The sequence below is a fragment of the Macrobrachium nipponense genome, chromosome 26, assembly GCF_015104395.2.
Source record: "Macrobrachium nipponense isolate FS-2020 chromosome 26, ASM1510439v2, whole genome shotgun sequence".
Classification (NCBI taxonomy): domain Eukaryota; kingdom Metazoa; phylum Arthropoda; class Malacostraca; order Decapoda; family Palaemonidae; genus Macrobrachium; species Macrobrachium nipponense.
In genome coordinates, this window is record NC_087215.1 from 45,468,699 (window position 1) to 45,481,080 (window position 12,382).

The 12,382-nt window shown below is 40.5% G+C and overlaps 2 protein-coding genes across 7 annotated transcripts in view; one reads left to right on the plus strand and one right to left on the minus strand.

Annotated features, from left to right (window-relative positions):
• Nucleotides 1–12,382, plus strand: part of LOC135200245 (E3 ubiquitin-protein ligase trim-21-like) — a 123,586-nt gene that overhangs the window by 82,106 nt on the left and 29,098 nt on the right. The gene's annotated exons all lie outside the window — the stretch shown is intronic.
• The window catches only part of LOC135200247 (uncharacterized), a 59,680-nt gene continuing 56,802 nt past the window's right edge, over nucleotides 9,505–12,382 (minus strand). For both annotated transcript variants that reach the window (XR_010311230.1, XM_064228710.1), the window contains exon 3: nucleotides 9,505–12,053. Coding sequence is in view for 1 of the 2 variants with exons in the window: in XM_064228710.1 (XP_064084780.1) it covers nucleotides 11,523–12,053 (531 nt within the window). In the remaining variant the exon portion in view is untranslated. The remainder of the gene's footprint in view (nucleotides 12,054–12,382) is intronic.

Below are 12,382 nucleotides of genomic sequence, written 5' to 3' on the forward strand. Positions count from 1 at the left end.
AAACAGCAAGCATGAGAAAGCAGAGCAGAAGAAGATGGATGTGGCAGAAATGAGAATGCTTAGGTGGATGTCTGGGGTAAACAAGAGTGGATAGGATCAGAAATGACTACATAAGGGGGTCAAACTAAGGTGGTGGAAGTATCAAAGAAAGTGCAGAGGGGAGGGGCTGAGATGGTATGGACACCTGTTGAGGAGAGATGAGGACCACGCTGGGAGACATACTATGGGAGTTGGAGGTGCAAGGAAGAAGAAAGAGAGGGAGACCAAGAAGAGATGGAAGGACTGTGTGAGAGGAGATTTACATGAGAACGGAATTGATGATTGGCAGAAGCGCAAGATAGAAATAGATGGAAACGGCTCATCCGAAACGGCGACCCCATATAAAAATGGGAAAAAGCTGGGAAGAAGAAGATATATATATAGTACATATATATAAATTATTACATTTTTTGTTATTCTGGTATGAATACATAACTAAAAGGAATGCAGGTGAAAAACTTTTCTTTTTGCATAAAATGAAATAATACAGAAAACATCAATAAATACAGATATATAAAAACTTGTAATAAATATAAAACTAAATATAAAATCAATGCAGAATACTCACTCGTAATCCTGACTCTTCGTTCTATTCCTGTTGTCTCCCTCCTCCATTGAAGAGTCTTGCATTTTTTCCCTCTCGACATGACAAGGTACAGGTGGGGGAGGGAGACACGCGCCCTTACTGCTGATGGGCCGCCGCCCTCTCCGCCCTCCGTTGTCCCTAGGGCAGGCGCACTCCAATATATGACCGCAGTGTGGTACTTGCGGTCACACTCCCCAAACCTGCAAAGAGCTATATTGCAGGTGCGACAAGAACCAGGTGTCTCTCCTTCTGCCATTCATATGGCACACCCGGCACAGTTTCTGCCTGCGCCCTTGTAGGAGCTCCAGTGTGTGATCCCCTGGCTGCAGCCGACACACAGGGTCCACTATCCGACGACAAGTCGGAATCTGAGCGCAGGTGGGATCATCAAGGGCGTCAGCAGCAGCGGCAGGAGCAGGACGACCAAAGTTGGCCCTCCTAACATCTGCCCTTTCCTCTAGGGGCAGATCTGGAGCTCGGGGCAGGGGGGCGGTGATGGAAGGCCACTCATAGGGATTAAAGTTGATGAGGGCATTCCCGGCTACCTCGAGAAACTGGATGTGAGATAACCTCCGGAGGTCCGAATTGTAGTACCCACAGTAGAGGATGTAGGCATTCTGGAGTGCCAACTGAAGAATGTATTTGAGGAGCTTCTGTGTCCACCTCCTGGTTCTCCTGGTGAAGGGATAATACTGGATGAGTTGATCAAAGAGATCAACTCCCCATGTGCCTATTGTAGTGCCCAATGACGGTAGGCCGCTCAACACGAAACTCCTCATACATAACTCGGCCCTGCCGACGTGTCTTCTTCCGCTGGACGACCTCTTCTTGGATGGGCTCATGACTCGTCGTAATCATGGGGACGAGTCAGGGCCCCCTCCAACAGATGACGAAGACAGCTCCCTTCCACCGCCACTCTGTCTCTCCTCTTGCCCACGTACCTACCGAAGGGTACCACTGACGTGCACACCTGCTTCATACAGTTCCTGGGCCAGGGATACCAAGTTATAATAATTATCCATAAACGGGTGGTATCCCTGGTTACGGAAACGATCCACAAGACCGAACACAGTGTCACGCAGCTTGGAGAAGACCCCGGAATACACCGAGAAGTCCACGACGTATCCAGTGTTGGACACCATAATAAAAAATAACTTTACACCATATTTCTTTGGCTTCATGGGGTTATACACTTTAATACTCAGATATCCTTTGTAAGGCATCATACCCTCATCCAAAGAAAGGTTCTTGCCTGGAACCACGAGAAACTGTCACCGTTCACGAATGTAATCCAACACTGGGTGGACTAAGATGAGGCGATCAGGGTTATTCCTGGGTATGTCCCTTATGTTGAAGGTGTTGAAATACCTGTCCAATACCAGGAAACTATCACGGGCCATAATGCCGGGCACATTGGGCATACTTAAAAAAAAATTCCTCCTCCAATATTGCCTGACGTCGGCAGCAGGCATCATTCCAAAAAAATGTGGAGCCCCAAAAAATGTGCAATGTTGGTGAGGTTGCAGCCCCGACAGCGATACGACAATGTCGTCCTTACTTCATCACGGCAGTACTGAGTGTAGTCCGCCATCTCTGCTACCAGGTATTCCAGCAATTCCCGCGTAAGGAACAGGTGAATGAACCCCAGAGCAGTGAGAACAGGTACGGTGAGCCCAGGTGCTGCCGTGAATGGGTGCATGTTAGGTGGGGTGGGGTCCTCCGACCACCCCTCATCGCTCTTGGACGACCGGGCTTCACCTTGGCTGGCGCAACGCTCCGACCTTCTATGTGTCCGTGCACGCGCACGGTTTCGCACTCGAGACCCCCCACTGGCCTCCCTCACTTAGGCCCTCGCTTTCTGTGTCGTCATCAACAACAAAACTAGACGACAACAACTCCTCCTCCTCAGATTGCCCCTCATACGCACTAAAACCACTGAACTCCAACTCACTTTCAGCCTGTGACCCTCGTACGGATATTGGGGGAAAATATTCATCATCACTAACATCGGGAGCGATGTCCTCGTCACTAGATGACCAACCGCCATCAAAATGAGGACTTGCAACCTGCTCCCGATCAAGCTCTAACATGTAGTCGTCTATGTCCTTTGGTTCGAGGCCTCCAAAATGCCTACGAATGCCCCTCAGGACACCCCGATGCTTCCTAGGGGTTATAAAACACTTACGGCCACACGAGGCCGCACGGAATGGCGTTGAGGAGCGAGGTCATCTTGGGTGCTTGGTCCCTCGCCAGCATCCAAGTCCAAAAACGTCTCACACGATCCCTCCCGAGAGGTAAAACGCGTCTTTCGCGCTCCATTCGACGTTCAGACATCTCTACATACGTCTTGTACCACCACAAATACTCAAACTCTCGCAAAAGTTCGGCAAAACACGATTGCGGCACAAGATTGCTCTCGGACTACGAGTCGCTGATGCTTGCTGGTGCAAGAAGAAAGCATTTCGCACACGTGCACCTGGGTAATGCTCGTAAACAAAACAACAGCTTGATCCGTGAGCTCCCAGCATCCCTCAAGGCGTCTGATTCAAAAGTTTAAGCCTAGTAGGCCTATAACTATTTTTCCGCGAATTTAAAAAAAAACTTTTTTGTGTCGACGCAGCATACATCACTTAAGCACCCGACAGACAATTTTCGTCGACGTTTAATACGTCCAATAGGCGTTTAAGGGTTAAGGTCAGGGGAGCTACCTGGAAATTCACTTGACAAGAAGAAATTGATACCATTGTTTCGAAGCAGCTCCTATGTCTGAAGAGCCTTGAAACATGGTGCCTTATCATGCAAAAATGTGACTTCTTCAACAGATAACACGTTTTCAGGATCTTTGAGGAAAGGAAATACTCCACCAGTAAGCACAGTTTCTCTGAAGTATTCACCATTCCATGACTGTCCTTTTTCTTTGATGATCCACATTCACTGTTAGGCTGTGAAACAGAAAAATTCCCAAACATTCAGGAAATTTCACAACTTGGCGATAGCGTACGTCATCGCTGATATCATCCAACTTTGCAACCCAAATGATGTCATATTTATGATTTGGTTTCCTGACTGTGTAAATGAAGAATTCATTTGATGCGGCTACATGGAGAGTCAGCTTCATCCCAATCTTTAAGAAATGAACCACAAAACCATGCACGGTCTTCTCTCTGTGGCTGAGTGTTGTTGGGCTTGCTGATAACATGAAATGGCTTGATACCAGATTTCTTCAACTCACGATATACAGCATTATAACTTCTCTTCTTTCCCCTTTTTGTTTCTAGTTCAAGTGCCAATTACATAAAGATTTTCTTCGTCTAACCACTGCCTCAGCTATGATGTCTTTTGATTCCTGAGAAAGGACTCCAGGCCTTCCAAGATTCTCATTCTTTTTACGATGACAGTCAGATGGATTTTCGTTCCAGTGTATTTAACAAAGTATTCATCTTTTCTAATGTATTTAGCTATCTAGGAATGGAAAATGAAGGATGCGCCAGCATCCTTGGCCTCACTGAAGTTTATAGCCCAGATTCAGTCAATCCATCTGATTTACTCCGAGTCGTTAGCCATGGCTGTATCTAACTCTGTCACTCAGTCTGAAAAAACAAGAAATGTAAAATGAAAAATAGCTTAATAGAAACTTAAGATAATGTACTTAGAGATAGGCTATAGCAGGAAACTTCATAACTTTCCATTTGTTCTGTGGAGGGAGCTCTAATTTCGAAATACCTGGTATACATATATATATATATATATATATATATATATATATATATATATACGTATATATATATATATATATATATATATATATATATATATATATATATATATATATATCTGTATATCTGTCTAGTATATTTATCCATCTATCTATCATATATATATATATATATATATATATATATATATATTTATATATATATATATATATATATATATAAATGTACGTATATGTATGTGTATACATAAACATACATACATACAGGCAGTTCCCTTGCTAACAACGGGTTTGGCTTACAATGTTCCAAGGGTACAGTGCTTTTCAATTATATTCATTGAAAAATTATTTCCAGGTTTACGACACAGGTTCCAGGGTTATGATGCTTACAACGCCGATCTCACTGAAGAAATGGCTCAAAAAATGCAAAATGATCAATACAGTAGTGCCTTGCACAGTAGCGCCTTAGGATACGAAATTAATCCATTCCGAAGCGGCCTTCGTAACCTGATTTTTTCGTATCTTGAACCACATTTTACATGTAAATTGCCTAATTCATTCCAAGCCCTACAAAAACACCCCAGTGAATTTTATAATAAAGCTAAATTGACCAATAAATAATGAAATACAACAATTTGGACCACTCAATACCTAACATAAACTACATATACTACTATATGTATCTGTAAATAAAATGTATTAGTGTACATGGTACAAGAAATACTGTACGTACATATGTATGTAGTAAAATGTGGAACCTTACCTTTCGAGTGAGGCAATATCCGAAAGTGGCGACAGAGGAGGAGGACAAATGGCAGAAAACATGAACACTTAACTTTATGAAACACATTAAAAAATGGCAGAAAACATTAACACTAAACTTTATGAAACACATTAACAAATGGCAGAAAACATTAACATTCAACTTTACAAAAAACTTAAAATTAAATTTTTTTGTCTTTTTTTTTATTTTTACATTTTTTTTTTACTTTTTTATACATTATGTTTTTTTTACAGAATTTCAATTTCTTCACCACTTTCAACTTTCTATTTTTTCGTATCACTTGGATCTTCCTGTTTGCTTACTACTACTAAAGGCCTCTTTAAAAAATAACTATCCAAGGAAGATTGCTTCTGCCGGCTTTTCCCAATGTTTCTGAAACGTCTCAGGCAAACGTCATAGAACTGCGCAAGCATAAGACCTGTGTAAACCTTTTCGGGGTGTCTCTTTTCTACAAATGATTGCACATTATGAAAAGCATCTAGAACATCCTTAATTTCTGCCGTTGTCATAGGGTCCTCCTCCTCCTCCTTGCCGCTGCTAGAGAACAACATTATGTTGCATGGCCTCCAACTCCTTCAGGTCATCGTCGTAAGCTCCTCTTGGTGCTCTTCAAGAAAGTCATTGATGTCGTCCTCGTCGACGACCAGCCCCATGGACTTGCCAAGAGCAACGATCTCATCAAGATCTGGTAGCAAAACAGTTTCAGGATCGTCAACTGTTTCTGAATCTGCATCAGGTTCACCCATGTCAAATCCTTCGAAGTCTTGGGCGGATATGGCATCAGGGCAGAGTTTCCTCCACGAAGAATTCAAGGTTCGCCTCGAAACCTCCTGCCAAGCTTGATCGATGAGTCGGATGCATATCACGATATCGAAATGCTCCTTCCAAAATTCATGCAAGGTGAGGTTTGTGGTATCGGTGATGTCGAAACATCTCTTGAAAAGATGTTTCACATACAGCTTCTTGAAGTTTGACATCACTTGCTGGTCCATGGGCTGGAGGAGAGGGGTGGTATTAGGCGGAAGATAAAGAACCTTGATGAAAGAATACCCCGCTAGGATATCTTCCTCGAGGCCAGGAGGGTGAGCAGAGGCATTGTCCAACAACAGCAGACATTTCACAGGGAGGTGCTTCTCTTCCAAGAATTTCTTCACTGTTGGGCCCAAACACAGATTTACCCACTCCGTGAACAAAAGTCTCGTTACCCAGGCTTTTGCATTAGCCCTCCACATCACTGGAAGCTTCTCCTTTAGCACTTTGTGGGCCTTGAAGGCTCGAGGAGTCTCCGAATGATAGACAAGTAGGGGCTTGACTTTACAATCACCACTGGTGTTGGAACAAAGTGCAAGCGTGAGCCTGTCTTTCATAGGCTTATGCCTGGGTAGCTTCTTCTCTTCCTCCGTGATGTACGTCCGACGAGGCATTTTTTTCCAAAAAAGGCCAGTCTCGTCACAGTTGAAAACTTGCTGAGAACTGTAGCCTTCGATGATCGTCATCATTTCGAATGTCTTAATAAAGGCTTCGGCCGCTTTCGTGTCCGAGCTGGCAGCCTCCCCATGCCACACCACTGAATGGATGCCAGTCCGTTTACGGAATTTATCAAACCACCCACGAGAAGCCTTGAAGTCTTGGGTTGGCGTCGATGTATCTTCGCCTTCGTCGTCTTCGGCCTGAGCACTCAGGTCACCGAAAATAGCGCTGGCCTTGTAGTAGATTGCCGTCTCAGTTATCGAATCGCCAGCAATTTCTTTGTCTTTTATTCATACAAGAAGCAGCCTCTCCATCTCACCATGCACGTGGCTCCTCTTGTTGGACAAAATAGTCATGCCCTTGGAAGGTGTAGCTGCTTTGATGGCTTCCTTCTGCTTGAGGATGGTGCCTATCGTCGGCGGATTTCGGCCGTATTCCTTAACGATCACACTTAACCACATGCCAGCCTCATACTTCTTGATTATCTCCATCTTTGTCTCCATAGAAAGCATCCTCCTCTTTCCATGAACTTCAGCAACTTTCTTGGGACCCATGACTATAATTAAGTTACTAATTAAGTTCTCACACAACACCATAAAATACAAAGCAAAATCAATAACACGAATTTATTTTAACAAACAAAATCGTATATGTGAATGAATGAATTCCGCGTGCGTACGATAACGCTGGTGCGACGAAGTGGCCGAAGGACGCCTTTACGTAGAGCATGATGGGATAGATGCTGACCAATAGGAAAGCAGGATCTTACGGTGGTGACTAGCATCAGGAACCAATGGGAGAGCGGGAGGATGGTGGCGAGTCTACAGAGAGGCGCGCGAGTTTTAAAATTGTTCTTGGTGGTCTTGGCGAATCTCGGGACTTTTCAGTAACACCCTTTCGTAACCTGAATTATTTTCGTATGCAGAAGCAAAAAAATCTTCGTCTTTGCTTTCGTAACTTTTTGTAAGTTGGGACTTTCGTATGTCGAGGTTCCACTACTTCGAACTTAATCTGTTCTAGAAGGCTGTTCGAAGTATCGTGTTTGCTTTTGTAACTTGGATTTTTCGTAAGTTAGGACTTCCGTATGTCGAGGTTCCACTACTTCGAACTTAATCCGTTCTAGAAGGCTGTTCGAAGTACAATTTATTCAAAATATGAAACAAATATCCCCATGAGAAATAGAGGCAATCCAGATAATTCATTCCATTCAACTCAAAAAGTCCCCCTTTTCACATTTTTTCTAATATTATAGTGTTCAAAAGTTAAATTAAGAGTGTAAAGTAATGAAACAATACGTTGTATGAAGTAAAATTTTCAAAATTTTATTTTTTGTGTGTACGATTTATGAACCGTTTGGTAAAAATGGTGCCCGGCCGGCTGGGGGATTGAGGGAGGAGAGACGGGAACCCTTTGAGCAAAACAAATTGGTTGCATTATGCAAAAGTTGATGATAATAAAATCAATTTTATTCACATATTAGGTACAAGGATAATCAAAGGAATCGATAGTGTGTGTCTGAGAGAGAGAGTAATCAGCGTGTTTACACTTGGATCTTAAGTGCACGAAAGAGATTAATAATTATGCCACGATACATCAACTAAATGTTGGCAAATGGTAGACATTTAAAACAAACATGAGGATTTTGCAAACAAATAAGCAATAAGTCAAGAATGCAAAAAAAGGAGAGCTAGAATAACTTTTCACAAGGAAACCGCTTAACAGATGCTAATTTTCGTCACACCCTCATCAAATTAATAACCAAAGGAAAATTGGTGTATCCATCAAATGATGTTATTGATATATGCAATACATGTGAAAAAAATATGAGGGAAATGTTGTCCTGCAACAAAACACTGGGGAGAGTTAACTTCCATAAATTAGTTAGTTCAGTATTGGCAGCTTATAGAGGCAAAACAATATTTTCAGAGTTCGATTATCACATGTATGATACTCAACCATTGGACAATCACTTGCACTTATTGATTAAAGCAATAACTGAAAAATATTTGCAAGTGAGATATAATTATGCTGGTAAGCAGATTACTGCTAAACTTCAATCGCAGGTCGCAGGAAACGCAGGAAAGAGTCGCCAGATAAATACTAAGCTAATTTATTTTGGCGGTCAATAATTCCTAATAGTAGGCGATAACAAACAGTAAGGACTCAGGAATTAGCAGACATAAAGGGAATAGCTTTAAATTTGTGCCACTAATAGGTTATATGTATATAAGATTATGAAAAATTTGTATTGTATTTCTTAGTAATAAAGTAAGGTATTATGTATGATAAAATAATTAACTATGTTCTTTAAAACAATGATAAAATGTCTAACACTTTTCGCCTCCATTTATGCCATGAAAAGACGCATTATGAAAATAAAAGATGGGAAAAGTAACTGAAGGGTTTGTATTAATCCTTATGGTGCGGTCTCTTTTTTGCCAGTCCTGGGCGTGGCTGCCACGCGGTAAACTGGCTTCACTTCACTGAACGGTCTGACCCATGCGGCGTCTCCTCCCATTATTCCTCCAAGGCCTGCCCACGGTAGTTACTGCCTAACCGCCTTGTTCAAGATTTAAATGCCGTAATTCCAGCTACGCCGTAATTAATTCCTTATGTAAAATACCGAGGGTTTGTATATCGTGTAGGAACAAATCCAATATTCACTAGTCTCTACTGTTGATTGAGTGAGAAGTGTAGGAAGCTCATCTTAGGTAAGGTCACAATTAGGGTTTCCAGTTTGAGCCCGATTTTGGATCCCGGAATTTCGTTACACTTAAAAAATAATCCCGGGATTTCCTGGGAAATACAATTATTTTTCACATATATTTTCATTGTTAACCATTAAAAGCAAATGTTTTGCATGGATTAAAAGATAAAATCTTAATAATAGGGATAATAACACAAACAGCATTAATTTTTACTGGTATATAATGTTAAGAAAATCAAGGAATATATGTAACTTTCAATGAGTTACATTGTCAAATTTGGTGTCATTGATCAATGATATTCTGAAAATACTCAGTCTCCGTTTGTGACACTAATCATGTAATATCTATTTTGAGAGGTGCATCAGTGCAATCCAGATGTTTTAAAAATTATATATATATATATATTTATATCAAATAATTCTGAAAGGGCTTTTATTATGAAAGAGAGGGGCTCCATTACGAAGATATCTTGAAAAAATAAAACACAAGTTAATAAGGAACCTAATACAGAGGCACGTGAATATTGTTAGAGAAATAACATGACAAAATATTCATATACTAATTACTATGTGCTGTAGTCTGCAGATATATAGTAACCAAGTATAAAGTTATGTAACATGTCACAATCATACTGACCTGTAAGTCAACATGCTTATTTACAATGTAGTACAGTCTAAGTTAGGCTAGTCTGTAAGATTAACTTGGGCTTCTATAGCTAACCAAGACTTGAGTTGTATTTCATAATCTGTGGAGGGGGACAGACAGAAAATCAGCATTCCTGAAGGTTATGGCAAGTTAGGGTACCTTTGCTAAGCTAAGGTTAGCCTATGGTAGGTTAGCCTTGGTTATATGAAGATCAACCCTGGTAGACTAGCTAGTTGGTAAAATTTACTTTTAAAACTATAATGTAGTATGAATTCGAAGTATCCTTTTGGGTGAAACTGATAATGGTAAAATTGAAGAACACTACCTATTAAGTGATCTGGCAGATCAAATTCAGCCGAGTCCTCTCCATACTAGGTTTGAGATCTTATTGAAAACACATAAGTAACAGTATAACACGTCATTAACACTTAAACTGCAGCATGCCTGGATCTAGGCCTAATGATACTGCGCATACATTGTTATACCAGTAGTAGGAAAAACTGTCAGGGTTGACCATGCTTATATGAACTGACGGTAACACTTGTTAATTTACTAGGCTAGGCTTATTACAACATTCATTAGTTTATATGATATAAAAGCCGGCATGTAATTGACTGCAAGTTGACTGTGATCCATCAGATGAATGAAAATAGATCTCATACTTGTGAAATGTGATCCCCTGATCTTTGGTAATCTTGTTTCTTTAAGTGACAGAGTTGATAGCCCAGTACTGGGTGCTATAAGTGGCTTTTTTGCCGCTGGTCTATGCAGTCAATGCAGCTGCCATTTCTGAAAATCATTGCACAACAAAAGTGCCTTATGTGCAAGCGATCATCGCTTGTCTGTCAAATTTCTCCCCTCTATATCTATGGCATAAACAAAATGGTAACACCACATCTAGTTTACTATAGTTGACACCTTGGTTTGTTTTACAATGAATTCTTTTGATTCAGTAACAAGTTTTCAATTTCAACTACATGAAAGTATGTAAATGTAGCCATACATTTTTGCAGGAAAACTGAGAAAATCAAGATTACAGAACTTACATTAATTACAGATATCAAATGATTAAAGGTAATTAAAATATTGTAGAAGAAAAACTTTGAAACAGTGCTTATGACTGCAACTGGAAGGTTTAATGTAACCTTTTCAGCAATCACTATTATCCATTCCACTCAGTAAAACTGTCGTCGATTTTACTTGAATGTCTTCAGCAATAATATATTAATACTACTGGCATACATCCTAACTGTGGTAGGTCATAAGTTATTAGTCTTGGAACAACAGCTGTGTAAATGGAGTAGATAAATTAGCTTAAAAATAAGTTTATATTTAACATTAGAAATTATTTCTGACGTACAATATCTTAAGTCTAAAAATGTATTAAAATTAAATTTTGATGAACAATATAAATATCTTTAAAATTGGAATCCTCTTGCGCACTGTTCAAAAAGATAAAATACGTCTTGTTGACTAGCTCTTCAATTTACAGTAACAAAGTACAATGTTTAAATGTGTAAAAGGAAGGGACATTTCTTGTACAGACTACATCAAAGGAATGGTGAAGACCTTTAATCAAGTTAACAATGCAATACCACAATCCTGTATGAAGCATTCTCTTATGTCTGCAAACTCAGCAATAGCATCAGTCAAAACACTGAGGCCACTTTCAACCTTACCAAACCCACCAATACATTCTGTTTCACACCAGTCCCGGGTGGTAATGGCAAACTGAGCAGCTCTGTGCTCTGGCTCAGAACATGACACTATTCCAGCTTCCCATGTTCGATCATAGATAGCTTTCACAACCTCCTGCTCCCAGTCAATGTCATCCAACACTGCTTTTCCACCAGATCCACTGTTCCATTCATAGTCACCAAAGCATACAGATTCTTCCATGTTGTGTCCTTTGTTTGCAACAGCAAAGACTTTTGTTCCAGCATAGCAAGGTCCCCTCTCACCAGTACAGAGGAGAGCAAATTGCTGACCCTTGATTGTGTTGGGGAAAAGGCGGATCCAGAGTCTTCCAAGAGTTCTCCCTCTTGCTCCAAGTTCTATAAATGCAAGACGTGAAGAGGTGTTGACCAGTTGCATGAGTTCACTGAACTGTATGAAGAAATTAGTTATATTACAGACAATTACCACTACATCATATAATTTCTAATTGATCATATTTTTTACACAAACCTTAATGAGACATATGGATGTTCATGAAAAATCATCAAATTCACTGAGGTTATGATAGAGACAGCTTTCTTCTTGAAAGTCTACACACGCTGTTCAGAGTAAATTTGACATAATGTTTTTGCTTGGCGCTGTTGTTAGATAGTTTTGCCAGATCACTCAAGTTAACATTCTTAATTCTCAACGAGCTGAGACAGACTTCTTAATGAATATGTTGCAACTCCTTAAAAATGTGATAGTGAATAACTGCA